The 25,576-nt window shown below is 41.8% G+C and overlaps 1 protein-coding gene across 12 annotated transcripts in view; it reads right to left on the bottom strand.

Moving 5' to 3' along the window:
* Positions 1-205: 205 nt before the first annotated feature.
* Positions 206-25,576, bottom strand: part of LPA (lipoprotein(a)) — a 185,552-nt gene continuing 160,181 nt past the window's right edge. For 11 of the 12 annotated variants that reach the window (XM_077999211.1, XM_077999216.1, XM_077999215.1 and 8 more), the window contains 9 exons: positions 21,757-21,938; positions 20,399-20,558; positions 12,958-13,139; positions 10,053-10,173; positions 8,632-8,706; positions 7,562-7,702; positions 6,140-6,246; positions 1,255-1,400; positions 206-618 (listed from right to left, as the gene is read on the bottom strand). In XM_077999211.1, the coding sequence (XP_077855337.1) occupies positions 457-618; positions 1,255-1,400; positions 6,140-6,246; positions 7,562-7,702; positions 8,632-8,706; positions 10,053-10,173; positions 12,958-13,139; positions 20,399-20,558; positions 21,757-21,938 (1,276 nt within the window). In that variant the 3' untranslated portion in view covers positions 206-456. Of the gene's footprint in view, positions 619-1,254; positions 1,401-6,139; positions 6,247-7,561; positions 7,703-8,614; positions 8,707-10,052; positions 10,174-12,957; positions 13,140-20,398; positions 20,559-21,756; positions 21,939-25,576 lie in introns of all 12 variants that reach the window. The other variant, XR_013416145.1, reaches the window with a different exon arrangement.

The raw sequence follows: 25,576 nt of genomic DNA, 5'->3' as shown, positions 1-25,576 counted from the left end.
TGTGTGTCAAGCTCTCTTTAGCTGATGAGGTAAATGCATGGACAACTTCCTAGGGCTTCTCAGCTCTCCCCTCTGTGACCTTGCAGCCTGCTCAGGGCTTTGTGCAGCTGTTCCTTATCAAAAGCAGCTAAACCCCCTCAGTCTGCCCATTTAAAATTTGTGGGATGAACAAAGAGCGTGAAAATGTTGAAGACCAAAACCAAAATTTACTCAAATCAAAATAAGTACAGAGTTTATTTTTAACAAATGGCATAGCTATGTCACCTTATTGGAGAACCCAGCAGTCAGACAGGAAAAGCTTATATACAATAATACCAAAAATGCTGAGGTTTGGCATAGTTGGTAGCTGGGGACAGTGTCTTCGTTTGATTACTGTCCGTTATTTCCAGCGTGCTAAATCCCTACCCCCATTCTAGCCTCTAGGTGAGTCAATGCTTCACTCTGTCTCTTGTTCAATTAATTATTTGTCATCACTCCCTCAATCCAAGTGACAAAGCTTGAAACACGAACATAGACACCAGGCTTATTGGGGCATGCACAGCCAGGACCCCAAGAAGTTATTCCTCGTAAAATGTATTTGTCCTTGTCGAAGCAAACCACAGGCCCTCCACTGTCACCCTAAACAGAGGTAGGGAAAAATTCAGGTGAGGGTTAGCTTGCCAGCCTTTTATTATGGCATTCGTCTATTATCCACATGTATATTTTCCTGGTAATTGAAATCGGAAAGGAACTTATGAGCATATTACTCGAGCATCTGCACTGCTTGAGTACTTAGCAAAGTCTATTCAGTGAAACCACACCACTTAGTTTCTCCTGGGAGTAAAAAACCCCTTGTGAATCCTGCACACATCCCTTCCTATGTTGGTGTTTCCTTTAGACTGGCCTAGCCTGGGCATCACTGTAAAGTGTGTGCAGTTGGTCTGTGTCCTGTACCCTCTACCTCCTTCCCTACCAGAAAAGTCACCACTTTAGTCCCTGGCCACCAGCACACCCCAGGAGGGTGAGTGACCTGAGGTAGTTACGGCACTTAAAACTCCCTTGCTACAGATCTCAAACCCAAGCCCCAAGACATCTCCTTAGATTATCTGAATACGCATTCAGGGACAGATCTAGGGAGTTTGTGAGCAACACTTAAACTGGGGTCTAACATTGACAAATCCTTCTAGAATTTGTCACTTTGGGACTGAAGTCTAAGGGGCTGAGACCGAGATGGAAGAGCACAAGACTAACTTTGGTCTCTTGATCTTTTCTTACCTGGCATCTGTCAGTGCCTCCGGCCAAATGCCCAGCACAGAGCTCGGTGGATTTGACTCTTCCATTCAGAAACTCGTAGTGATTGCACACTGTATTCTCAATCACATGAAGCTGGGCTTCCTTGAGAAGGCCAGCCCCAAAGGTACCTGTGTTTAAAAAGATGAAAGAAATGGTTACTGCACCCAAAACAAGTTTAGGAGGAAACCAGAAGAACAGAGCAGCGGCGCTGGACCTCCTGCCTGTCCGTGAGGCTGCAGAACACAAGGCAGCTCCCAGTGCCGCTCTGACCCTGGAGAGTGTAAACATCATATGTGATTCTGTGTTCCTGAGACCTGGATTTAACTAGCTGGGCTTTGTCATAGTGCTTTCAGGTTGGTGGTTGTTTGTGTACTTTTTGCTTTTGTGTTGAAAGTCCAAAAATGATTTTTACAATGTAAAGAGTGTCTGAGAAATGCAATTGCTATTCTTTTTATATACTTTTTTCAGATTTTTTATAGGCTTCTTTACTACTGACATCATAATGCACAATTTTACGTACTGATTTTTTCAATCACTGTTATATCACGAGTTTTAAAAATAATGCTACAATCTTCATAACTAATATTTTAATGGGGAGTGACTGCTGAACGGGCATGAGGTTTCGTTTTGAGATGAGGAAAACGTTCTGAAAATATGGCAATGGCTGCACACCATTGTGAATGTACCGAATGCCACTCAGTGGTACCCGCCAAAATAGTTAAAATAGTAACTCTTACGTTGTGTATATTTTATCGCAATAAAAAAGAATAGCCATCATTTACTAAGAATTAACCTTTCCAGGCACGAGCTCTTAATGTGGTGTATGTCACTTCATCCTCACAACCGTCCTATGAAACAGGCACTTTCATCATTCCTGTTCTACAGTTGAGGAAACTGAGGCGTAAGGAGGTTGTGTAGTTCAGCCTGAGCCTGGGTCTGTGGAGTCACTGCCCTAATGCTTCCTCCCCAAGCACATTGGTCCCACTCTTGCTTCCAACCTTCCACATATTTGTTCATAAAGTTCATTCTCATTTCTTATTATTTTAAGTCTAAGCTCCCATAATTACATAGACATACTTCTGTCTCGCAGTAACTCTCCCAAATTATTTTCTAAAAGGGTGTGACGGTATAAAATGTTACTGGAAACAATTACTTCGCCTCACCCTTGTGAGTATTCAATTTTTAAAATATTAGCTAACATAGTAGAGAGAAATTGTCCTGATTCATTTTCTGATTTACACTTCCTTGACAATTAGGGAGAAGAAATACAACTAGGGGCAATTCTCCCAGTTGTAGTTTTTCTTTTGTGAAAAACTGCTTTATTTCCTTTGCCAAATTGCAGAACATCTGCTAAATTGCCAGAGGGAATGCTGTTTTTCCAGATGGACACGCCCAGGGATGTCTCAGTGCTCTCACAAATAATCTAGTTTTCCAATTTTGCAAGCCCAGCTTTCATTAGAATTTTGCAAAATCTTTTGCTTTGCGAGCGTGACACAGGCAAGAGCTGAGGCACTCTTTCCCCCCTCAGAGTCTTGGACTGCATTTAGATCATTGTCTCAGGTTCAGAAAACTGACACTGAATCTGGAGTTTACATGAGCAGCATGGAAGAGGCTCTTCCCAGCCCTAGCTGGGAAGGAGCTGCATGGAGGAAGCTCCTCCTGACTACCAAGCACCAGGCAGGGGGTGCATGACCTGGACTGTGTAGATGTGTGAGGGAGCACCCTTTTCAAAATATTTTGTTGAAAATTAAGTTAGATATCACTGCTTTTGGATCTGCTCTCAGAGCAAGGCAAACATCCTGATAAGGGGGTAAACCCACCACTAGTTGCCAGGAAATTGATGCAGTCTGTGAGTATGAGCTGCCATCCAGTGGCCAACATAGAGATGGCACCTCTGAGGGCAGGGTAGGCCACAGGTGACCTGAGGATTGAAGCCCTCCCTGACTGGGCCCTGGGGAGAGGGCCGCAGGACCAGCTCAGTCATTGCAGATGGGGCTGACATGGAAGAGCCCCTTGGCCTCAACCCCTACTCTGCATTTGGAATATCCAACTGAAGGGAGTTCTGGAAACATGAAGGGGAGAAGGGGAGAATTTCGACCTCCCTCTGAGAAGCTGAGAACACCCATTAATCTGATGTCATCAACATATAGAAAATGGATAAACAGACCTGAGTTATGTTGTGTGACTCCTCCTGGTCTAGTTAGCGTTCTGAGAATCATTTTCTCAGTGGACATGTGGGTGAGACCAGAGGAGACAGGGAGCCAGTGCAGGATGGTGGTTAGAAATGTGTGGATGGGGGTGGAGGGAGGAAACAGCGAGTGGGCTCTATGGTCAATGCCCAGCTACACGCCGGTTATGTGATGTTTATTTATGATGATGGTGGTGATGGTGATGGTGGTAGTAGTGATAATGGTGATGATGGTGATGGTGATGATGGTTTTAGTATTGATGATGATGGTGATGATAATGGTGATGGTGATGGTGATGATGGTGGAGGTAATAATGGTAATGGTGATGGTGATGATGGTGGTGGTAATGATAATGGTGATGGTGGTGGAATGGTGGTGATGGTGGTGGTAGTGGTAGTAATGATGATGGTGGTGATGATAGTGATGGTGGTGATGATGTTGAGAGTGATGATATTGGCGATGGTGGTGGTGATGGTGAAGATGGTGGTAGTGGTAGTGGTAGTGATGATGGTGGTAGTGGTAGTAATGATGATGATCGTGTTGATGATGGTGATGAGGATGATGGTTGTGTTGGAAGGTGAGGATGAAGATGCATAATCTTCATCCTCACAATCACCTTATATGTAAGTACAGATGAGAAAGCTGAGGCTAAAAGAGATTAAATAACTGCCCAATGTCACATGGAAGGTGGGACAGCCAGAACTTGCACTCAGATCCTTATGATTTTAGCTTCATGCTTTCATCAGCTGAAGTATTGTAGAGGATCTGTTTGCTTTCTGGCTGCCCAGCAGCCTTTCACCCTACACCCCATAATCTTGGTGAGGGATACCTTTTGCTCCCTTCTGGGTATGAATGGGGTCCTGCCTCTACTTCCAGCATGGAACAGCTGATGCAGGTCAGAGCCAATCAGTGACGGGCTCAGGGGCAGGACCATGACCCAATTTCAGTCTCTCAGAGTGGGCAGACTATTGTTCATGTAATGGGGAGAGTGGCCTTTCTTATTCTTTCTCAGCAGAGCTAGAGCCATGACAGCATCTGCAGCAATGGGGGTGTCACCTTTGTGCCCCAAATAGTGCCTACTCCATGATCAGGAATGCCTGGGATCTGGGGCCTCATGTGAGCCTGAAGCTTTTCAGCTCACTAAGAATTTCTCTTGTTTTGCTTAATCCAATTTGAGTTGGATTTTCTGTCACTTGCAAGGAGTCATGTTAGATTCAACTCTATTCTGTATTAGTAGTAGGAGCTGCCACGATGGAGTGCTTAGAATGTGCTCGGCACTTGATGCACTTTCTTATTATTTCCCCCATAACAGCCCTGCAGCCCACATCAGCTGAGGAAACAATCAGTGAGAGCTCATGACTTTTCTAAGTCCCCACAGCTTATAGGTGGGAGTCAGAGTTCCAGTTCAGGTTTGTCACCCTGCACCTTCTCTGAACCCCAGCTTCCTCAATGGTAAAATGGAAAAAATAATACCTAACATGCAGAGGTTTCTAGTATTTAAATTTTAAAATATGCAAACACCAGGAGCAGCCTGGCACACCCATAGGTGTCCCTCAAGCCAAGTTTCCTTTTATTTGGCCTCAGTGTTCCCAGACTGCAGTGCAGAAAAAGGGAACAAGAAGTCAAGGAGGTGAGGTTTTAAATGTAATAGGAAAGGGACAGAAAAAGGAAACCCAGCTTTGAAATTAGCTAGGCCAGTGGTTTTTAACCTTTTCAAAAAACCCAAAAAATTTTTTATTAAATGAAAGTGTATACAAAAGGCTGATGTGCAAAGCACCACTTGAAAATGCTGGTTTCACAGATAAGGGATTAGAGCCAAGTGATACAAAGAGGTAACGTGTCTAGTTCAGGTCTATCTGGCTAGCGGCAGAGTCAGAACGCTTTTCCAGGGCCCCAGACTCCCTATGTCCTCACCTGCACCTCTAAGAAAGTGGAACTGAGACATTAAGAGTATTAGTTTTCCTGCTGCCAAGGGAGTAAGGCTGATGGATATAATTATTGTCAGGGTATACTGCAAAGAGAAGGAATCCCTAAGGTGTAGTACAGGTGCTGATACCACATCCTGCACAAGTGTTCCCTCTCTTGCTCTCACCCATCAACCAATACCACATGCCATCCTAGACTTGGGGCCACGGGGCCTGTCTGCCTCTTCCCCAGATGTAGGTCGCCTGCCTAACACCCTCCCACACACGTTAGACATGTGGGTATTTGGGAAGAAGACTAGTTTAATTATAACTTTTGTCGTTATTGTTTTGCACCATGTTTAGAAACCCAGTCTGGCTAATTTCACATGAAAAATAATCTAACACCCTTAACTTGAGGGCTGGGTGAAAACCCCACTTACTTGGGAAGCAATATGAATGCTGAAATTATAATTAAGAGACTCAAAGACATCTACTGGCTTTTTGCTTGTTTTTGGTGTAAGGGAAACATACAATCATTTTTAAAAAGATGCTGAAAACAAAAAAAGAGAAAGACTCAAAGAAATGGCCTCTCTCCCCTTGCCCACATCCCTTGAAGACTGATTATGGAGACACAGACAGGTGCCCAGGCAAAGTCAGGAGGGTTGGACAACGTTCATGGATAGGAATTTTACAAAGATCTCTAAAATGCTCATTTTGTAACATGCACTGTAGGTCCAAAACAATTTGTTACATGGGCAATGGAATTGATCTCACCTTGGGTTTCTCCCCAGCCAGTGATGTAACATTCAGTCCAGACGGTGATCACGTAATTTGGAGACGGCAGACAGGCTGGGATTACTTTGTCAGTGATGATGGCAGGCCTATAAGGGAAGTATTAGCAGTTATATTTGACTACCCAGCTGGGAGCTGCAGTATCTACAACTAGGCATCCTTACCTTGAGGTTCCAGAGCCCTCTGAGCTGGCACTGCCTTGCTTCAATGACACAGAACAACATAGAACACAGCGTTTCACCCTCACATTTGCCTGTGGTTGCCTATGGACTATACAGACACAAGGTTTCATTTGAAAGGCATCAGTGGCCTGCAAGAAGCTGAGGGTGGCGCTCGCCTTTGAAAGTAGGGATGACAAAGGTGTACTTCTCATGTATATTCTGTGCACAACTGGAATCCCATGCCAAGTGTGTCCTTTCATATTAATTGAAGAGGGCATTGATGACTGGGCAGAATGTTTGGCTGAGACATCATCAAGAGGGTATAAAATTGCAAATGTGTTGTGTGCCCAGAGCAAGTTGCTCCATCTGGATCCTTCACTTCCTCCTCAGTGAATGTTACTAAACCATGGTTGTAAAAATCCAGTAAAATGCTAGCCATCAAATGAAAGAGGATTGGAAATAAGCACCTTGCATGAACAAAATGGTGTGTTTTCAAAGAACATTTATATATCTTAGAGTTCCAGGAACTCTCAAACATTAGAACTCTGGTTTTTAGACCTGATTCTACTTTAGTAAGTTCAAGCGGATAAAGGACTGGATATGAGAAATGCCCTGTTCTGACTCTGACCAAGAATCATCATTGCCACCAACTTTGAAGCAGACACACTTTCTGCTTCTGGGCACCAGACATCTGTGGTGCAGAAGTCCTCAGTCTACAGGTTCCCTGGTGGAGCACTCTAGGGGTGTGGGGATGTGGGTGGAAACTCTAAACTCAAAATGTATCAGCCTATCAGAGAACTCCTCCAAAATTCAAAAGTTCCAAATTACTTGTTCAAGCCATCAGAGCACCCTACCTCTCTGAGGATCGTAAGGAGCAGAGACCTTGTATTTGCACATTTGCTGGGATGGTGGGGAGGAGACTGGGGAGCAGAAGGGAGATCAGCTACTGTTTAGGCTGAGCCAGAAAGACCCTTCTCACCTTCCTAGAGTGTCAAAGCATCCCAGAACATCACCCATCGGTTCACAGACCCAAAGACGTTACCCCAGGCTTGTGGTCAGGCCCAGAAGAGCAGCTCTGGCCCCTGCCCCATGCTTTCCCATCCAGGCCAGACCATCCTTGTCTGCACTGACACCCTGCCCTCCAGAGTCGCCAGCACAGCGAGTGCCCTATGTGCCTTGTCACCTGTCCCAAACCTGCCTCTCCTACAAATAACTGTTTCTTAACTGACAGCACCGTTAGTACCTGCTTAGCTTTAGCAAGGCAATATCTGCTCCTATGGGCTCCAAGAACAACCTAGACACTTCTATTTCTTGAACATGAGATTCGAGATTCACTTCTTGGTGTGCACCCAGGATGACCTTGTAGAAGGAAGGCCTTGAGAACCTAGAAAAGATGAGGATGTCAAGAGAAAAATACGGTCCAGCCCCTTCAGGTACCCTCTGTGCCGTGACCTTGGCACTATCTTCCTGAGACCCTTGGCCACCCAGAATCAGTGACTTATGAGTGGCAAGAAACAAAATTCACAATTTGCTGGAACCTGACAGTTAAGGAACGTTCTCAGTCTGTTTTGGCAGAGACTGTAATATAGTTTGTATATTTGTCCCCACCCAAATCTCATGTTGAATTGTAGTCCCCAGTGATGGCTGTATGGCCTGGTGAAAGTGTTTGGATCATGGAGGTGGATCCCTCTTGAATGACTTGGGCCACATCTTCAGGGTGATCAGTGAGCTCTCACTCTTAGTTCTTGTAAGATCTGGTCATTTAAAAGTGCTTGGAACCCCCACCACATCTGTCTCTGTTTCTCGCTCCTGCTCTGGCCATGTGACATGCCTGCTCCCACTTTGCCTTCCACCATGATTGTAATCTTCCTGAGGCCCACCCAGAAGCAGAGGAGATGACAGCATCCTGCTTCCTGTAAAACCTGCAGAGCCATCAGCGAATTACACTTCTTTTCTTTGTAAATTTTCTGACCTCAGTATTGCTTTAGAGCAATGCAAGAATGGCCTAATACAGACTGACCCTTCTGGTAGTGAACAGCTCTGTCCTGCAGTTTATCCAGGTCCACAAAATCACCTGCACTGTGTCTCCCCTCTGCAGGTTCTCTCTAGAAACGCTTCCCTCCTCTCTCATCCAATTTCCCTGGAAATTCTGCCTCAGGCTTCTGTGCATGCATTCCCTGGTTCCTAGTGTTCCTTCCAGAAAAGGAAGGGAGGTGGGGAGGAAAAGAGGGGAAGACGAGAGGGAACAAAAGCGGGAGGAAGAGGAAGAGGAAAAAAGTCTTGAAGATAAGACCACCTGTCAGTTAAACATACGTCTCCAAGCAGCAAGCAGCAGTCAGCACCCACTCTGGGGATATTAAGGTGCCTCCACAGAAGTGCTTTCCAAACCTAGAAAGAAAACATGCAAAGACTTTGTTCAAATTTGATGGTTTATTTTACTCCATTGTATGGAAAGCCAAAAAGACAGATTCACTCAAATTTGATCATGTTCATATTCCCAAAGGAAAGGGCTACCAGCCCAATATCAGGACGGTGGTAACTTTGGCTGCAGGAGTGGGATTTTTCAGAAGGGCTCATCTATGCCACTTCTTCTGATGCCTGGGGGAGGTACAGACACAGCCTGTCCACAGGAGAGCAAAGCTAAGTGACTCAGCATGAAGCTCTACAGCCGTGGCTTATACCCCACAGCCCGGGACTCCAACAGAAGCGACCTGCCCAAGATCGTCCCCCGAGGTCTCTTTCATTTTTGTGACAAGATCTATACAAGGTCTGATGAATCACTCTTCAAGGAGCCAGATGTGATCCTGAGCAGCAGTGACTCATGAGGGTCTTCTGAGCCTACCTGAGAACCTTTACTTTTGGGGGATGTTTCTTGAATCACTTGCTTTCTAGGACTGCGTAGGCAGGTGATAGCTCAGAATAATGGTGTGAGCCACTCGGAAACAGATTGTAATGGAGAGCACAGATAAAAAGTGCATGATGGCAGCACGTTGATAAATCCATGAGGACATCGACCACCACACAGTTTAGGAAAGAATGAATCTGAAATATGTGGAAGGTGAAAGCTCCATAGAACAGGGAGTTTCTAACCAATAAAGTAAAGAAAAATCAAATCGACAGCAGAGTGAAATGCAATGTGATCAGGTTTGTCGATGGCATTTCATAAACCTGTGAAAGGAAGTCTCTTTAGGGGAGAACAGCGGCCTGTTTCCTAAGAGATACCCAAGAAAACTGAACTTATGAAAGGCATGTTCCACTGAAGTGATACCCAGAAGGTCCAGGTTCTGTGGGATCGGACTAATTAATCTTAATTGATGGGGATCACGACCTATAATTTGTTCACGTGTTTGTGAATAGATGAGTAGTCTCGGCATTGAATTCAATGATTCACAAAAGTGTTTAAAAAAATCTGTGCCTGTGATAGACTGTAGATAAGTTTGCTCTTGTCCTCTCTCACTGCAAAGTGTCACATTTCTAAAAACTTCCCTTTCTTTTCATCTGACAGTGAGACAATGGATATTCATAGGAACCCTCAAAGATGAAAATTTTGGCTGTTTTCAAAGCAGAGAACCTAGGATAATATAATTTTTTTATTTTTCTGTATCTTTTCCTCCTTCAGAAAACATAGAGGCAGGAACTGATGCCTCAGCTGTGTGGGTTCTGGGTAAATGTAGAAGGGTTTTGTGGGGCCTATGTGGAAGGACAGTATAGATGGTTTCTGGGCCCGTTCTTACCTTGTTCTAAGACTGACTTGCCAGGGCCAGGAATGTGGGTGGGCCACACACCCACCTACAATGCTTCCAGGACATTTCTTTGGCTCCACTTGAGGCTTCCCACAATCAAATGAAGAGGATGCTGTGGCACAAGGTGGGAAAGAATTCACCTTTGAGTCCAAGTTAGCAATTGTGTCGTTTAATTCAGGACGAATTCCAAGCACTAGTTTTTCACATCTCAAAGGTGAAATTAAATAGTAAAATCATAAACACTTTTTAGATTTTTCTTTCCAAGTTTAAAAAGTGGTAGTAAACAACACAGGACACTCTCCTTTCAAGGAAATATAAGCACCTTCTAACTATTTTGTTGGAGAAGTGATTAAAGAAATTGGTATAGTTCGGCATTAGAATGAGATATTTTCTGAGAAGACCTTGATTGGTACAAATAGCTATTTCTCATTGTTATTCTGACTTGATGTAATATGTTTAGAACATGATGTCATTCTTTCCATCATCTCCGTCATCATCACCATCATCATCTAAACCATGTAAAGTTTACTGAAAGGCATGAATGATTCTTTTGCATGTGAGTCTCTGTGTGCACATGTGTGCATGTGTGTACGTGATTTTACGTAGCAAGGGTAACTGTCCTATGTTGAAATGTTGCCTTCTCTCAGCCAGCTTCAGGACAGCTCCTCTGGGGAGCCTCCCATGACTAACCGACTACTGTGGGGGTGATTTACACACATGTGCCTCTATTCTTTTCCTCCTCCCTGCCTTCTCTCTGCAGCAAGCCCGCAAGGTCTCTGGAGGTAGGGACAGTGTCCTATCTTTGGTACCACCCACCAATGTCTACAACAGTGCAGGGGCTACAAAGGGTGTTCAAAAATGTTTCTCTGTTGTCTCTAGCCCTTCAAGGTATTCAAAATTATAAACGTTAATATAGTTAATAATTATTCATATAATTATTAATAACATCTGCAAGAGGAAATTCCTCCCCAACCAACCAGAGATTCTACACTCCAGTGAATCTGGAACCTGAGTTTTCCAAATAACTTTTCATTTGCCATGGGTTGTTCTGAGAATCTATCTACGGAAGCCTTTCGTAAAAAAGAAGCATGGCATGGAATGCAATCATCTTCTCTAGTGCTGAGCTCAATTTCTGCTAGTATGCCTTACCCACAGTAGATATGTATCACTGTACTAAAAGAGTAACTACAGAAATGATGATACCCTATTCCTACTATTCAAAATAAAACTGAATGTTTCTATTTATTTTTACTTATTTATTATTTGTGCTGAATGTGTTGGTGGAAATGAAATAGTTATTAAACTCTTTCTCCAACCAGAGGCTCTAACTTTCTCAAGCACGAGTCAAACCTGAATATCCCACCAACCACATCCTTCTGCAGGAAACCATCCTCGGGATTTCCCAGTGTCTGATGGGAACCCTTCTCACCAGGCTTGGGGTTAACCTCACTTGTCTTACATCAAGGCAAGGTGGGGAATCTCACAGTCCATTGGGAAAAATCTTGTTCCATTCTTGCTTCTTTCTCCAGTCTCTAAGAACCTGATTCTCATACATCCTCAATGTGGGTGAGGACACCAGAATTGCACCTGGGAAGCTACTGCACTTCCCTTCCATGGGAGTCAAAGGTGCATGAGTCCCAGGCACTACCATGGATGTCTGAGGCAGGTAAGTCAGACTGGGCTTAAATTCAAGGCAGCCTGTCAACGATAGAGAGCCTGGGAAGTGAGAGTCAGCGGCGTATACCAGACTAGGCCAGAAGTGGAGAAATGGAACTGACCCCGTCAAGGGACTTTGAGGTAGAGGAGCCACCAAGATGCTTCTGCAGAACAGACAAAAGCACCCAATCGAGGAAAAAGTCAACTATCAACTCACACTAAATCCAGAGAACACTATGCCACATTACAATAATACTGGCCAAGTAGAATCTTTCCTATCATCTTAACCTCTCCTTCTTCCCTCTTGCTCTCCCCAGGAGTGGCCCAAATATGATGATGGGCAGTGTGGCTCTCATGATCTTCATCACTGCCCTGTGCCACCTCCCTAGGCAATCTCAGGGTGCTGGTCGTCAGTGGACTTGGAGGCCAAGCTGCTTCCCCAGCTCAAGGTCCCTTCACATGTCAGACCAACCACAAGCAACCAAATTACACAAAGGAAAAGTCCAGGGTGTTCTGTAACTTGGATAGACAAGTTGATTGGTCCGCAGAAAGAAAATAGGGGACAAGTACAAGTGGCTTTTTCCCCCCATGGATTTGTTATCCCAATCATTTAAGATCTAATGTCAACTCTGCTTCCCCTGATCCAAGACTCAAAGTCCCAATAAGAGTCTCAGAGCAATGAGGAGGAACCCCAAACATACAGTCTGTAGAAAACAAAACAAAACAAAACAAACAAACAGATGATTACAGACAGCCAGGCAGCTACATAGACCCAGGACAATACGGAATCAATGCAGTCATGACAGGTTTCTTTAGTTTGACAGATTGAGGGGCCACATTCCTCAGGAGCCACAATGCTGAAGACTGCAACAAACACTGTCTATTTTAAGAAATTACTGGAAATGCTTATTGGCTTGGAAAGAATCACACACTTGACAGCATGTTAAAATAGGAATTTGACTGGGACACTGACATAACCCATTTTAGAACAAGGTGAGTGGTTAAGTTGAGCACCCTGGAGGTTTTGTACCAGTCTTAAAGTCATTAGTCCCACAAGCGGTGCCAAAAGTCACAGCCCTGGCTTTCCCAGGGACGGCACTGAGGCTTCCTTGGGCATGGCAGACCCTCAACTAACACTCGAGCTCCCGTGTAGCTCTAAAGGCTTCTGCATCAGTGTGGTTTTTCATGTCTTTTCATCCCATTGTCCAAGCACATAGATGTCTGGACACAGACTTCTTACCTTGTTCAGAAGGAGCCTCTAGGCTTGGAACCGGGATAACAGTCGGAGGTGTGACCACAGTCCCTTCTGTGTCTGAGCATCGCGTCAGGTTGCAGTACTCCCGCCTGACGCTGGGGTCCATGGTAAAACACCAAGGGCCTGTGTCAGCATCTGGATTCCTGCAGTAGTTCATTGTCAAGTCACTGGAAATTCCAAAGTAATACAAGTTATAGGAGGCAGAAGAATATTCAAGGACACCCAGCAGCCTCTACATTTTGTTTTAACAAAGTCTTAACAAGTGACTTTGAAATATTTCCATGAAAGGTAACATACAATTGCCACAACAGAAATGTTCCTAATCTTCCCATTTGTGCATGCCTTTCAAAGATAGATGATAATTTTTATTTTAAAATGTCTAAAGTAGTATATGCTTGTATTAGTCCATTCTCACATTGCTATGAGGAAATACCTGAGACAGACTGGGTAACTTACAAAGAACAGTGTTTTAATTGACTCAGTTCCACATTGCTGGGGAGGCCTCTGGAAACTTACAATCATGGCAGAAGGCAAGGGAGAAACAGGCATCTTCTTCACAGGCTGGCAGGACACAGTAAGTGCAAGTAGGGGAAATGCCAGACATGTACAAAACCATCAGATCTCAGGAGACTTGCTCACTGTCATGAGAACAGCTTGGAAGAAACTGCCCCCATGATCCAATTACCTCCACCTGGTCCTGCCCTTCACACGTGGGGATTATGAGGATTACAGAGATTACAAGTCAAGATGAGATTTTGTGTGGGGACATAGCCAAACCGTATCAACGCTCCATATAAAAACTGAGATCATACATAAATGTGCAAAAGAAAGGAACCAGAATACCCTCCTTCTACCTTCTGCCAAGCACATACCCCTGGAGGAACAGGTACGAATTTTGATGTGTGTCTTATAGATTGTTATGCACATACAAATGCATCTACATCTGTCTAGCTCTCTTTATCTCTTTCTACAGGACTGTATAGTAACATGTGATTTGGAACTAACATATATTTCTCCAAGGAGGAAATGCCATCCAACATGATATCATTCCCAGGCCAGCCTCCCTTGCTCTCTGTACTCATCATGTAGCTAAAAGGCTCTGCATTTACAATGAAAAACAACCACGAAAATAGTATTACTGTCAATACATTTTTAGTTGGGTCAAGTGGGTTTGAGTCTACAAAACTTATAAAAGCTGTCCTGGAAAGCTAGCTCCCAGGTATGATACTCTTTGTCTAGGATTGGTTCCTGGGCAGGATCTCCTCTCCTGCTCTCAGCCCATCCTCCACTGGCCACAGCAACTCCAGGACTGAGAGAAGGGGGATGAGATGAAGGAACAGTGGGACCCAAAGCATAAAGTGAGATGGCTGGGTAGACCATGGGATCTGAAAAGGTCCATCGGCTATGGAGGGGTCAGAAAACAATTGAGTAAGAGGCACAGGCTGGGCGCAGTGGCTCAGGCCTGTAATCCCAGCACTTTGGGAGGCCAAGGTGGGTGGATCATGAAGTCAAGAGAGCAAGACCATCTTGGCCAACATGGTGAAACCCTGTCTCTACTAAAAATACAAAAATTAGCTGGGCACAGTGGCACACACCTGCAGTCCCAGCTACTCATGAAGCTGAGGCAGGAGAATCACTTGAACTTGGGAGTCGGAGGTTGCAGTGAGCCGAGATTGCACCATTGCACTGCAGGCTGGCGACAGAATGAGACTAAGTCTCAAAAAAAAAAAAAAAAAAAAAAAAAAGCACAGCTAGTGAGGACCCCGGTGTGGGGGCATCTTGGAAAATGTGCTCCCCTTCATTCCTCCCAGGAATGTTGCTCCAACCTCTCAGAATCCTCACATTCATGATATGTGGCTATCTGAGAAAACTTGAAATGTATTATGTACCATGGGAATGCAACACTATCTCTGTAGAGACTCTACACATGGTAACCCAGTCTCAAGCCCAGATTCCCCATTCCAGCAAGCTGATTCTCCAAGCAACTGGATGTGTTAGCAAATGTGGTATTCTAGGGAGATTTTTTACCTATTTTCAACTGAGATACACTTTCATGTATAGTCAAATGCACAGATCTTAGATGTAGTTTGATGAATTTTGATGAACATGTACACTTGTGTAACTCACATTTCAATCACGATACAGGACATTTACATCACTCCAGAAACAACTTTGTTTTACTGCTCAGTCTCTGCTACTCTCTTCCCATGGCCAGAGGCAAATGATACTGGTTTCTTTCACCAGAAATTAGTTTGACCTTTCTGGAACCTTACATCAATAGACTGATACATAATGTTCATTTTTGTTATCTGGTATCTTTCCTTAACTTAATGTTTTTCAGCTTCATCTATGCTATTTGAGAGTATCAATAATGTGCTCCCTTTTGTTGCTGAAGAGTATTCCATTGTGTGACTAGATCACAAATTATTTATTCATTTTCTTATTGATTGACATTGAAGTTGTCTACAGTTTGGGGTTATAAAAATAAAGCTGCTATGAATATTCTTGTAGATGTCTTTGTGGACTTATGTTTCCATTTCCACGGGGTAAATATTCAGGAATAGGATTGCAGGTTTGTAGGGTAAATGTGCATTTATTGAACTTTTGGAGAAAGCATCAGACTGATTTCCAAAGTGGTTGTTTCATTTTGCACTTCCACCAGTATATGAGAGAGAGTTGCACATCCTCACTCCACATCACTGACACCACTGTTTGTGGTGTTTTCTTAATGATATCCATGTCCACTGGGTGTTTGGTGACATATTGTGATGATTATAATTGTTTATTTCTCACGGCTGAGATATTGGACTTTTTTTTCAGCTGCTTATCGGCTATGTGTACATCAATCTGTCCCCAAGAAATGCCTATTCAATCTGTTGCCCATAAGTTGTTTGTCGCCTGTTCAGTGAGTGAGAGAAATGTTCCTATTTTCTGGACACAAGCCGCTTGTCAGATATATGGACAGAGAGCATTTTTCTTCTCATATGTTACTTGCCTAATTATTTTCATAACAATGACTTTTGGTGAGCATGAGTTGTCATGAAAGCCCACATCATAATTTGTTTTCTTTTATAGTGAGAGTTTACCGACTCCTGCCTCAAAAAAGTTTGCCTTCTACAAGGTTGTGAAGATTTTATATTTTCTCATGGAACTTTCATATTTCAGGTTTAGTTTCAGCTCTGACACTTAGGTGGAAGAGATATCTCAAAAAAAGTTGAGATGAAAGGCAAAAGTCAAGTTCTGCTTTTGTTTTGTGTCATGGATATCCAAATGGTTCCGAATGATTTTGTGAAATATTTTTGTCTCCATTGAATTGCTTTGCCATCTATATGGAAAATCAATTTACCATATATGTATGTGGGTCTGGTGCTGGACCATCTCTTTTTAGGTTTGCATACTCTTTTGGACAGTAATACATACCCTGTTTTGTTTTTGTTTTTGTTTGAGACAGAGTCTCATTCTATCATCCAGGCTGGAATGCAGGGGCATGATCAAGGCTCACTCATGCCTAGATCTCCTGGGTCAAGCCATCCTCTCCCCTCAGCATCCTGAGTAGCTGAAATTACAGGTGCAAGTCATCACATCCATCTAATTGTTTATTTTTTGTGGAGAGAGGGTCTCTCTCTGTTCCTGAGGCTGGTCTTGAACATCTGGGCTCAAGCCATCCTCCCGCCTCAGCCTCCCAAAATGTTGGGGTTACAGGCATGAGTCAAGGGGCTTGGCCAATACCATATGTCTTAATTCTTGTATTTTTATATGTCTTTATATTAAGGTATGTGAGTCCTCCATTTTTTTTTTCCCAAAAAACGACTGCTGCAATAGTGCTTGGGTGTGGGTTTCATCCAAAGATCAATTTCATGAGAAGTGATATGGAGTTTTTTAATCTATACGCATGGTGTCTCTTTATTTAGATCTTTTAATTCTTTCCTCAACAATGTTTTCTAGTGCAAGGTGTAGAGTCCTTGGGCATAGTGTGTAAAATGTATCACTAAATATTTTTTGATTTTGATACTATTATCAGTGATATTGCTTTAAGACTTTTATTTTCCAAATGATCATAGAAAGTATACAGAAAAACCGTTTTTGTACATTGAGCATGTATATACTTTTGTTTCTTCGATTTCACCACATTCACTTGTTAGTCTTTAGAGTGCCTGCATCCATTCATCACCACTCCAGCTTATTTATGATGCAGGTTTTCATGCTATATATCCTTTTTCATATTTTGGTGTTTAAAGTAGATCTTTACACTTAAAGAGTATTTATTCTAAAAAGAACACACTTAGACTGTGGTTTTTATTCAACTTACAGTCTCTGCCTTTTACTTGTAATGCTTAGTCCTTTTACATTTAATACGCTCAAAAGGTGGTTCAGTTTATGTCTACCATAATGCTATGTATTTTCTGTTCACACCATATCTTTTATATTCTTCATTCCTCTTTTCCTTCCTTCTTTTGGATAAAAGGACTATTCCTCTTATTATCTATTCCTCTCAGTTTAAATTTTTGTGGTTGCCCTAGGATTTATAATATCCTACCTTAAACTATCACATTCAACCATGTATTAATATTATATAACTTCATGGATAATGCAAAAAACTCATTAACAGTATGCTTCAATTTATCCTCTGCATTATTTTTGCTACTGTCTTTTATGAATTTTACTACTACATACATTGAAACAACAATATACCCCTGTTATTTTAATTAACAACACAAATTGTCCTTTAAATAAATTTAAAAATTAGATAAATAAAAGTATTTCATATTGACATTGACATTTGCCATTTCCAGGGCTCTTCGTGACTTAGTATGGATTAAAGTTTCCATCTGGTATTATTTTTCTTCTACCTAAATAGCTTTCCTTAACATCTTTTAATACAGAAGCCTGCTGTGGAAACATTCTTTTGTTTTTTTGCTTGTTTCCTCTGGAGGTGGCAGAATATATATTTACGTCACATTTATTTTAAAGGGTTTTTTTTTATTTTTTTGTTTGTTTGTTTTTGGCTGGACATGTCGTCCTAGGTTGATCTGCTTTTATTTCTTTTTATCACTTTAAAGATGTTATCCCATTGTTTCTGAGGAGAAGGCATCAGTCATTTGCATTACTGTTCCTCTATGTAAATGATCTTGTTTTCCTCTGGTTTATAAGATTATCTTTGTCATCTTTGATGTTGGACGATTTTTCTGGGATGTACCCAAGTAAATCATAGAGTTTTGCTTTTAAAAATACTATTTCTGATTCATTGAGCTTCTTGACTGTGAGTTTATCATTTTCTTCATATGTGTAAAGTCTTCAGCCGTCGTTGCTTTGAGTATTTTTTTCTGTCCCAATATCTCTTTCCTGTCCTTCTGTGACTTGCTTTACCCATATATTAAATCTTTTGATATTTTCACTGATATCTTTGAGGTTCTGTTTATTTTTTTCAGCTTCTCTCTCTCTCTCTCTCTCTCTCTCTCTCTCTGTGTGTGTGTGTGTGTGTGTGTGTGTGTGTGTGTGTGTGTCTTACAGATTGTATGGCTTTCATTGAGTTATCTTCTAGTTCACTTTTTCTTCTGTGATGTATGAACTGATAGTAAGGCCATCCAATGTGTATTTTATTAAGGTTACACTTTTTTGTAGTTCTTTAATTTCCATTTGGTTGTTTTATGTGTTTGCTTTTTCTTGATATTCTGCATTTGTTTCTCTCATGTTCATGTTTTCTTCAAATCTTTGAACACAATTATCATATATACACAGTTTTAATTTCTTTGTCAATTCCATCGTTTCTACTATTTCTTGGTCTATTCATATTGACTAGTTTTTCTCCTAGTTATGGATCACACTAATTGCTTTTTTCTGCCTCACAAATTTTTAAATATATGCCACTCATTGTGAATGCCACATTACAGAGCACCGTATCAAGTTATTTACCTCCAGTGATGGTTGAGATTTCTTCTGTCAGGCAGTTAATTTACTTGGAGATCATTTGGGTCCTTTTAGACTTGGTTTTTAAGCTTTACTAGGGTGTTTCTGGAGTAGCCTTTATTCTAACAAGGCATAAATCCTACTCCTAAAGTATGACTTTTCTGGGGTCTCTACTGAATGCCCGAGATGTTCAATGAGATATCTCTCCTTGAGCTGATCAGAACTCCAATACCCCGCAGTGCTACATGAGCTCTGGCATCTCCATTGAGCTCACTGTTTCCCTGAATTTGTCCTTTCCCCCATAGTGGTTCTCTGTCCTACTTTGTAGAATTTCTCCCTGTGCACATGCAGTTTATATTAGACTTGAGGAGACTTCCATGCATATTCCTTCAGCTCCTTTTCACCACAAATCCTTTCTCATTATTACCTAGCCTAGAAAATCTACACTTTCTTAGCTATTCCAAACTCTAGTCTCTTTCCTCAGTTCAGCAAAACTGCTATGGTTGGCTTTGGCTCCAACTCCTTGCCCTTCAGTTCAGGAAGGTTCTCCAGGAAGAAAGTTAGAATAGTTATGGAGCTGTGCTCATTCATTTCCTTTTCTAAATTATCTCAGTCCTATACCATCTCTTGTCCACCATGTGGAAAGTTTTTTTTATATATCTTTTATAGTCATTTATGGCAGAAAGTCAGTTTTTCTCAGACCTGGTTTTTTGTCCATGTACCTGCCCATTTTAATCTCCATATCTGTTTATTTCCTGACTCTTATCTACATTCTTGCTTTTGCTCTTCTTGTCCTGGCAACCCATATCCCTTCAGAAAACTGGAGCTTAGAACCCAGTGTGTTCACACAGGTTTACATATGTTATATTATATTAATATGTGTGTGTGTGTGTCCTGCAAATTGTATGGCTATACAGCCTGCAGCTGTGCAGGCTATAGGGTATTTGGTCATCAGTCAGGGACAGACATGAAAACTTTGCACATTTCCCTAGACCATATATATATATGAATACTAGTCTGTATGAACATATACATGAATACTAACCTATATGAATATATATATAAATACTAGTCAAATGAACACACCTGGTTCTATATATATTCATATACATATGAATTATTTACTTGTGACCCATGACAAAAATGGTGAACACAACCTTCATTTCAGGGAAGGGAAGTTAGAATGATAGAATTGCATGCATGAAAGACTGCACTGATCTTTAATGAACACTGTAGAATGGCACTCTATTTGATCATTTGATCTCCTGAGCTTTACGTTAGCAAAACCTCATCAACTCCATATAGCCTTCTGCTTCCATCAGACTATTAGAAAAGATAGCAAGCCTAAAATATCTCTTCTCTCAGACTCTTTGATCAAAAGCAAGGTTGTTTGGACATTTTGCCACACCTTCTGGGTCTAAGGGAAATTTGGTCCTAACAAGTTAGCTTGAAGCATGGCTCTTCTAAGAGAAACTTAAGTTGGCTGTTGCTCCTTTTATAATTGACATCAATGACATACTCATTTGGGTGGTTTTCCGGGGTCCTCTTATGCTGGTGTGGTGTCATGGATGACCAAGATTGACATGTCCTTCCTGTGACAGTGGTGGAGAATGTGCCTCGATAACTCTGTCCATTACCATGGTAGCACTGCTGGACCACAGGGGTTTGCTCAGTTGGTGCTGAAAATAGACAGAATCAAGCTGAGTAATTACTAGTACGCAGAAACATGTGAAGCAATTTATGACACAAACAGGACGGTAGTTTCAGAATTATGACTGTTCTCTTTAGTATACTCGCAAGCAGAAGGACATGCTGAAGCAAAAACAATAGATTAATAGCATTCTAATATTTTAGTAAGTTCTTAGAAATGTTATATTCAAAACCTGGTAGGAAAAGGACATATCAGTGTGCTTACAATTGAAACTAAGACTCATATGCAAGCTCTTTTGTATGACTCTCTACTGGTTGTTCACGAGAACGAGGCAGCAAACCAGATGGTGATGGATTAGACCGTGCAGGCTGTAGGGTGATTGACTGTCAGTTGGGGACAGACATGAAAACCTGGCACATTTCCCTAGACCATTGCTCCTGAAAAGTCAAAGCCTTAAGCTTCTGGTGGATGGGGCAGGTCATGGTCCTGCATCTAGTACTTGCCAGCAAAGACCTATTGCTTCTTAGAGAAGGACGGAGGCTGAAATCTTATTCCCTTACAGTAGAGACAGGGAATCCTCTTGTCCTAGCATGCTGCATTGCAACAAAGCAGAAGTATACTACCCTTCCTCTCAACACACACCAAAGATTCATGTTCCAAGAGAAGGTGCAAGAACACCAAGAAATCACTGCCTTCCAAGCACAGGTGGGCAGAGCCTACCTAAGACGAGGTAAGCCAGAGAAATGGTGCATTCTGTGGTACGCACTGCCCAATAGCCCCAGGATTAGATGGAATAAATATCATCATGTTAGGTTTCTCCAGGATGACAATCTCAGCGGCCACATGCCTCAGCAACTGCAATGCTGAAGATCGCAATGAACACTGCCCACTTTAAGAAATGCCTGGAAACACTCACTAGTGTGAAATTTGGCACAAATTTGGCCTGATGTTAGAATTGGAATTTTGTCTGGAACACTGAGATAACCCCTTTCATAACAAAGTGAGTGGTAAGTCAAGTGCCCTGGTGGGTTTGCACTGTTCCTGAAGACACCACCCACACATGTTGCACCAGAAATTTCTCCATCAGAGACGATGCTGAGGCTTCTTTCCACGTGCCATCCCCTCAAGTTTCTGTGTAGCATGGAAGGCTTCTGCATCAGTCAGATTTTCCATCTCTTTTCATCCCAATGTTCAAATGTGTAGATGTCTGGCCACAGACTTCTTACCTGCTTCAGAATGAGCTTCCATGCTTGGAACCGGAACAACAGTGGGAGTCTCTAGGACACCTGATTCTGTTTCTGAGCATTGTGTCAGGTTGCAGTACTCCCACCTCACACATGGATCAGTCGTGTAACACCAGGGTTGTTTCCCAGAATCTGGATTCCTGCAGTAGTTCCTGGTCAGGCCACTGCAAATTCCAAAACAACACAGGTCACAAGAGGCAGGAAAAAATTCAGGGGCACCCAGCACTGTCTAAACTTTGTTATAACAAAGTGTTAAAAAGTGACATTGTAATATTCCCATTTTAGGTACAATAATAATAATATTCTCAAAAGCAAAAATGGTCCTCAAGTTCTAAAGAACCATGTAAATTTCCAAGATAGATTATAATTTGTATTTTAAAATATCAAAATTGGTCTATGATCCATATAAATACTGAGATCATACATAAACGTATACAAGAAGAATTCAGAATATCTTCCTCCTTCCAACTGCATGCCTTCAGAATAAATGACATAGATTTTGAAGAGTGTATTTTAGATTTTTTTTTTTTGAGATGGAGTCTCGCTCTGTAGCTCAGGTTAGAGTACAGTGGCGCAATCTCAGCTAACTGCAAGCTCCACCTCCCGGGTTCACGCCATTATTCTGCCTCAACCTCCCAAGTAGCTGGGACTACAGGCTCCCGCCACCACGCCTGGCTAATTTTTTGTATTTTTAGTAGAGACAGGGTTTCACCATGTTAGCCAGGATGGTCTCAGTCTCCTGACCTTGTGATCCGCCTGCCTCGGACTCCCAAAGTGCTGGGATTACAGGCGTGAGCCACTGCACCTGGCCTTAGATTTTTTTAATGCACATAAAAATGTATTGATATCTGTCTCGTTCTTTGTACCTCTCTCTAGGACTCTGCAGTAACATGTAAATTGGAACTAATATATATTACTTCATGGAAGAAATGACATCCAACATGATACCATTCCCAGGCCAGCCCCTTTATGTACTCACAGTGTAGCTAAAAGGCGCTGCTTTTACAGTGAAAAGCAATTATGAAAATAGTATTACTGTAAATAACAAATCAGGTAGATTAAGTGCGTTTGGGTTTACAAGACTTATGAAACCTGCCCTAAAAGACTAGCTCCCAGAGAGGATGCCATTTCTCTAGCATGGGTTCCTGAGCAGGACCTCCTCTCCTGCTCTCAGTTCATCCTTTGCTGGCCGCAGCTGCTCCAGAACTGAGGGAATGGAGGATGAGGAGAAAGAACAGTGGGACCCAAGGCATAAATGTCGTCGGCTGGGTAGACTATGGGATCTGAAGAGGTCGAGTGGCTACAGAGGAGTCAGAAAACAATGGAGTAAGAGGCACAGAAGGCAAGGACCCCGGGGTGGAGGGATCTTAGAGAATGTACTCCCACTCATGCCTCCTAGGAACGTTGACCCAACTTGTCAGAATCCTCAGATTAATAACCTGCAGCTCTCCGAGAAAATTTGAAACGTCTTATGCACCATGGGAAAGTTTAGAGACTCTATGCATGTGACTTAGTCTCAAGCCTAGACTCCCATTTGAGGAAGCTGGTTCTCCAAGCAACTGGATGTGCTAAAAGGCTGAAGGTTTAAAAGAAATTTCTGCTCTTTTTACAGTTGAGGTATGCTTTCCCATAGAGTGAGATGCACACATCTGTAATGTTGTTTGTTTGATGAGTTTGGATCAACACCTATACCTGTGGAACCCAAACTCCCATCACCACACAGAACATTTCTGTGACCCCAGAAACTCTCTCGAGTCCCTACCCAATTAATCTCTGCTACCCCCTTGCCACTGCCAGAGGCAAATACATTGGTTTCTTTCACCAGAAATTAGTTTTTCCTCTTTTGGAGCCTCATGTAAATGAACTCATACAGAATATACATGGCTTCTTTCCTGAGTATATTTTTGAGTTCCATCCATGCTATTTGAGAGAGTCAGTGCTGAATAGTATTCATGTGTACCAGTAGGTTGCAAATTATTTTTTCATTTTGTTACTGATGAACATTGAAGTTATTTTTACAGTTTGGATTATAATAAGTAAGGCTGCTATAAATATTCATATAGAACTCTTTGTGGACTTATTTTTTCATTTCCTTGGGGTAAATATTCAGGAATAGAATTGCAGGTCTGTAAGATAGATGCATATTGATGGAACTTTATAAGAAACCATCTGACTGATTTTTTAATTTGTCGTATCATTTTGATCTTCCACCAGCATATGGTAAGAGTTTTATAATCTAGCTCCACATCAGTGACACCATTTATTGTGTGTCTTCTTAATGATATCCATATCCATTGGGTGTTTGGTGATGTCTAATGATGGTTGTAATTCTTGATTTTTGATGGCTGAGATATTGAGCACTTCTTCAGGTAATTATTGGCTATGTGTCCATTCTTCCCTATGAAATGCCTACTCGGTCTGTTGCCCATTTTGATCGGGTTGCTTGTCCTCTGATTAGTGAGTGGGAGAAATGTTTCTATACTATGGATACAAGCCGTTTGTCAGATATACCGATTGAGAGGATTTTCTTCCAGTGTGTTACTTGCCTATTTACTTTCTTAACAGTGATATTGGGTGAACTTAAGATTTCATTTTATGAAATCCCAAATTATAACTGGTTTTTCTTTATAGATAGGGTTTTCTGGGTCCAGCCTCAATAATTTTGCCTTCCCCTAAGTTGTAAAGGTTAGTTCTTTTGTAGAAGTTTTTTTGTTTTTTTTTTAAATTTCAGCTGCAGTGTTGCTCTTATATGTAGGTCTAAGAACTATTTGAAATTAATTTGAACTAGAAAGCAGAAGTCAAGGCCAGGTTTTGTTTTATTTTCTGTGTGGATAGCTACAGATAGCTAAAACAATAGTTTTGGAAATAATTTATTTCTCCATTGAATTTCTTTGCCAGGTATATTGAAAATCAATTGAACGTGTATATGTGGGTCTGCTTCTAAATCATCTTTTTTATGTTTGTATGCTTTTTTGCTAATATTATGTGTCTTTTTTCTATTTTGAGAGAGAGAGAGAAAGAGGATCTTGCTCTGTCAACCAGACTGGAGATTAGCAGCATGATCTCGGCTCACTTCAGCATCAACCTCCTGGGCTCAAGCGATCCTCCCACCTCAGCCTCCCTAATAGCTGAGACTACAGGTTCATGGCACCACACTTACTAGTCCTTTTTAAATTATTTTTTGTAGACACAGGCTCTTGCTATATTGCCCAGGCTGGTCTAGAACTCCTGGACTCAAGTGCTCCTCCTGCTTCAGACTCCCAGAGTGATGGAATTACAGGCAAGACACATGGCCTCTGGCCAATATCACATGTCTTGATTATTGTCCCTTTAGAAATCTTTAAATTGTGTTATAAAAGTTCTCCAACTTTTTTTCTTCTTTTTAAAGATTGTCTTTGTGGTTCTAACATATAAATGTTATCACTTTAAAAATACATATATATATTAGTGATGGAATTCTGATTAGATGTGGGTCGAATCCAAAGATCAATTTAATGAGAAGTGATACTGAGTCTTTTAATCTAAAAGCATGGTATATATATGTACACACACACACATATATGTACACACACACACACACACATATATATATATATATATATATATTTTTTTTTTTTTTTTTTTTGAGGCGGAGTTTTGCTCTTGTTGTCCGGGCTGCAGTTGCTCAATGGTGCGATCTCGGCTCACTATAACCTCCACCACCTGGGTTCAGGTGATTCTTCTGCCTCAGCCTCCCCAGTAGCTGGGATTACAAGCATGTGCCACCACATCCAGCTAATTTTTGCATTTTTAGTAGAAACAG

The sequence above is a fragment of the Macaca mulatta genome, chromosome 4 (genome assembly GCF_049350105.2).
Source record: "Macaca mulatta isolate MMU2019108-1 chromosome 4, T2T-MMU8v2.0, whole genome shotgun sequence".
Lineage (NCBI taxonomy): Eukaryota > Metazoa > Chordata > Mammalia > Primates > Cercopithecidae > Macaca > Macaca mulatta.
This window is presented reverse-complemented; position numbering and strand designations above follow the sequence as displayed.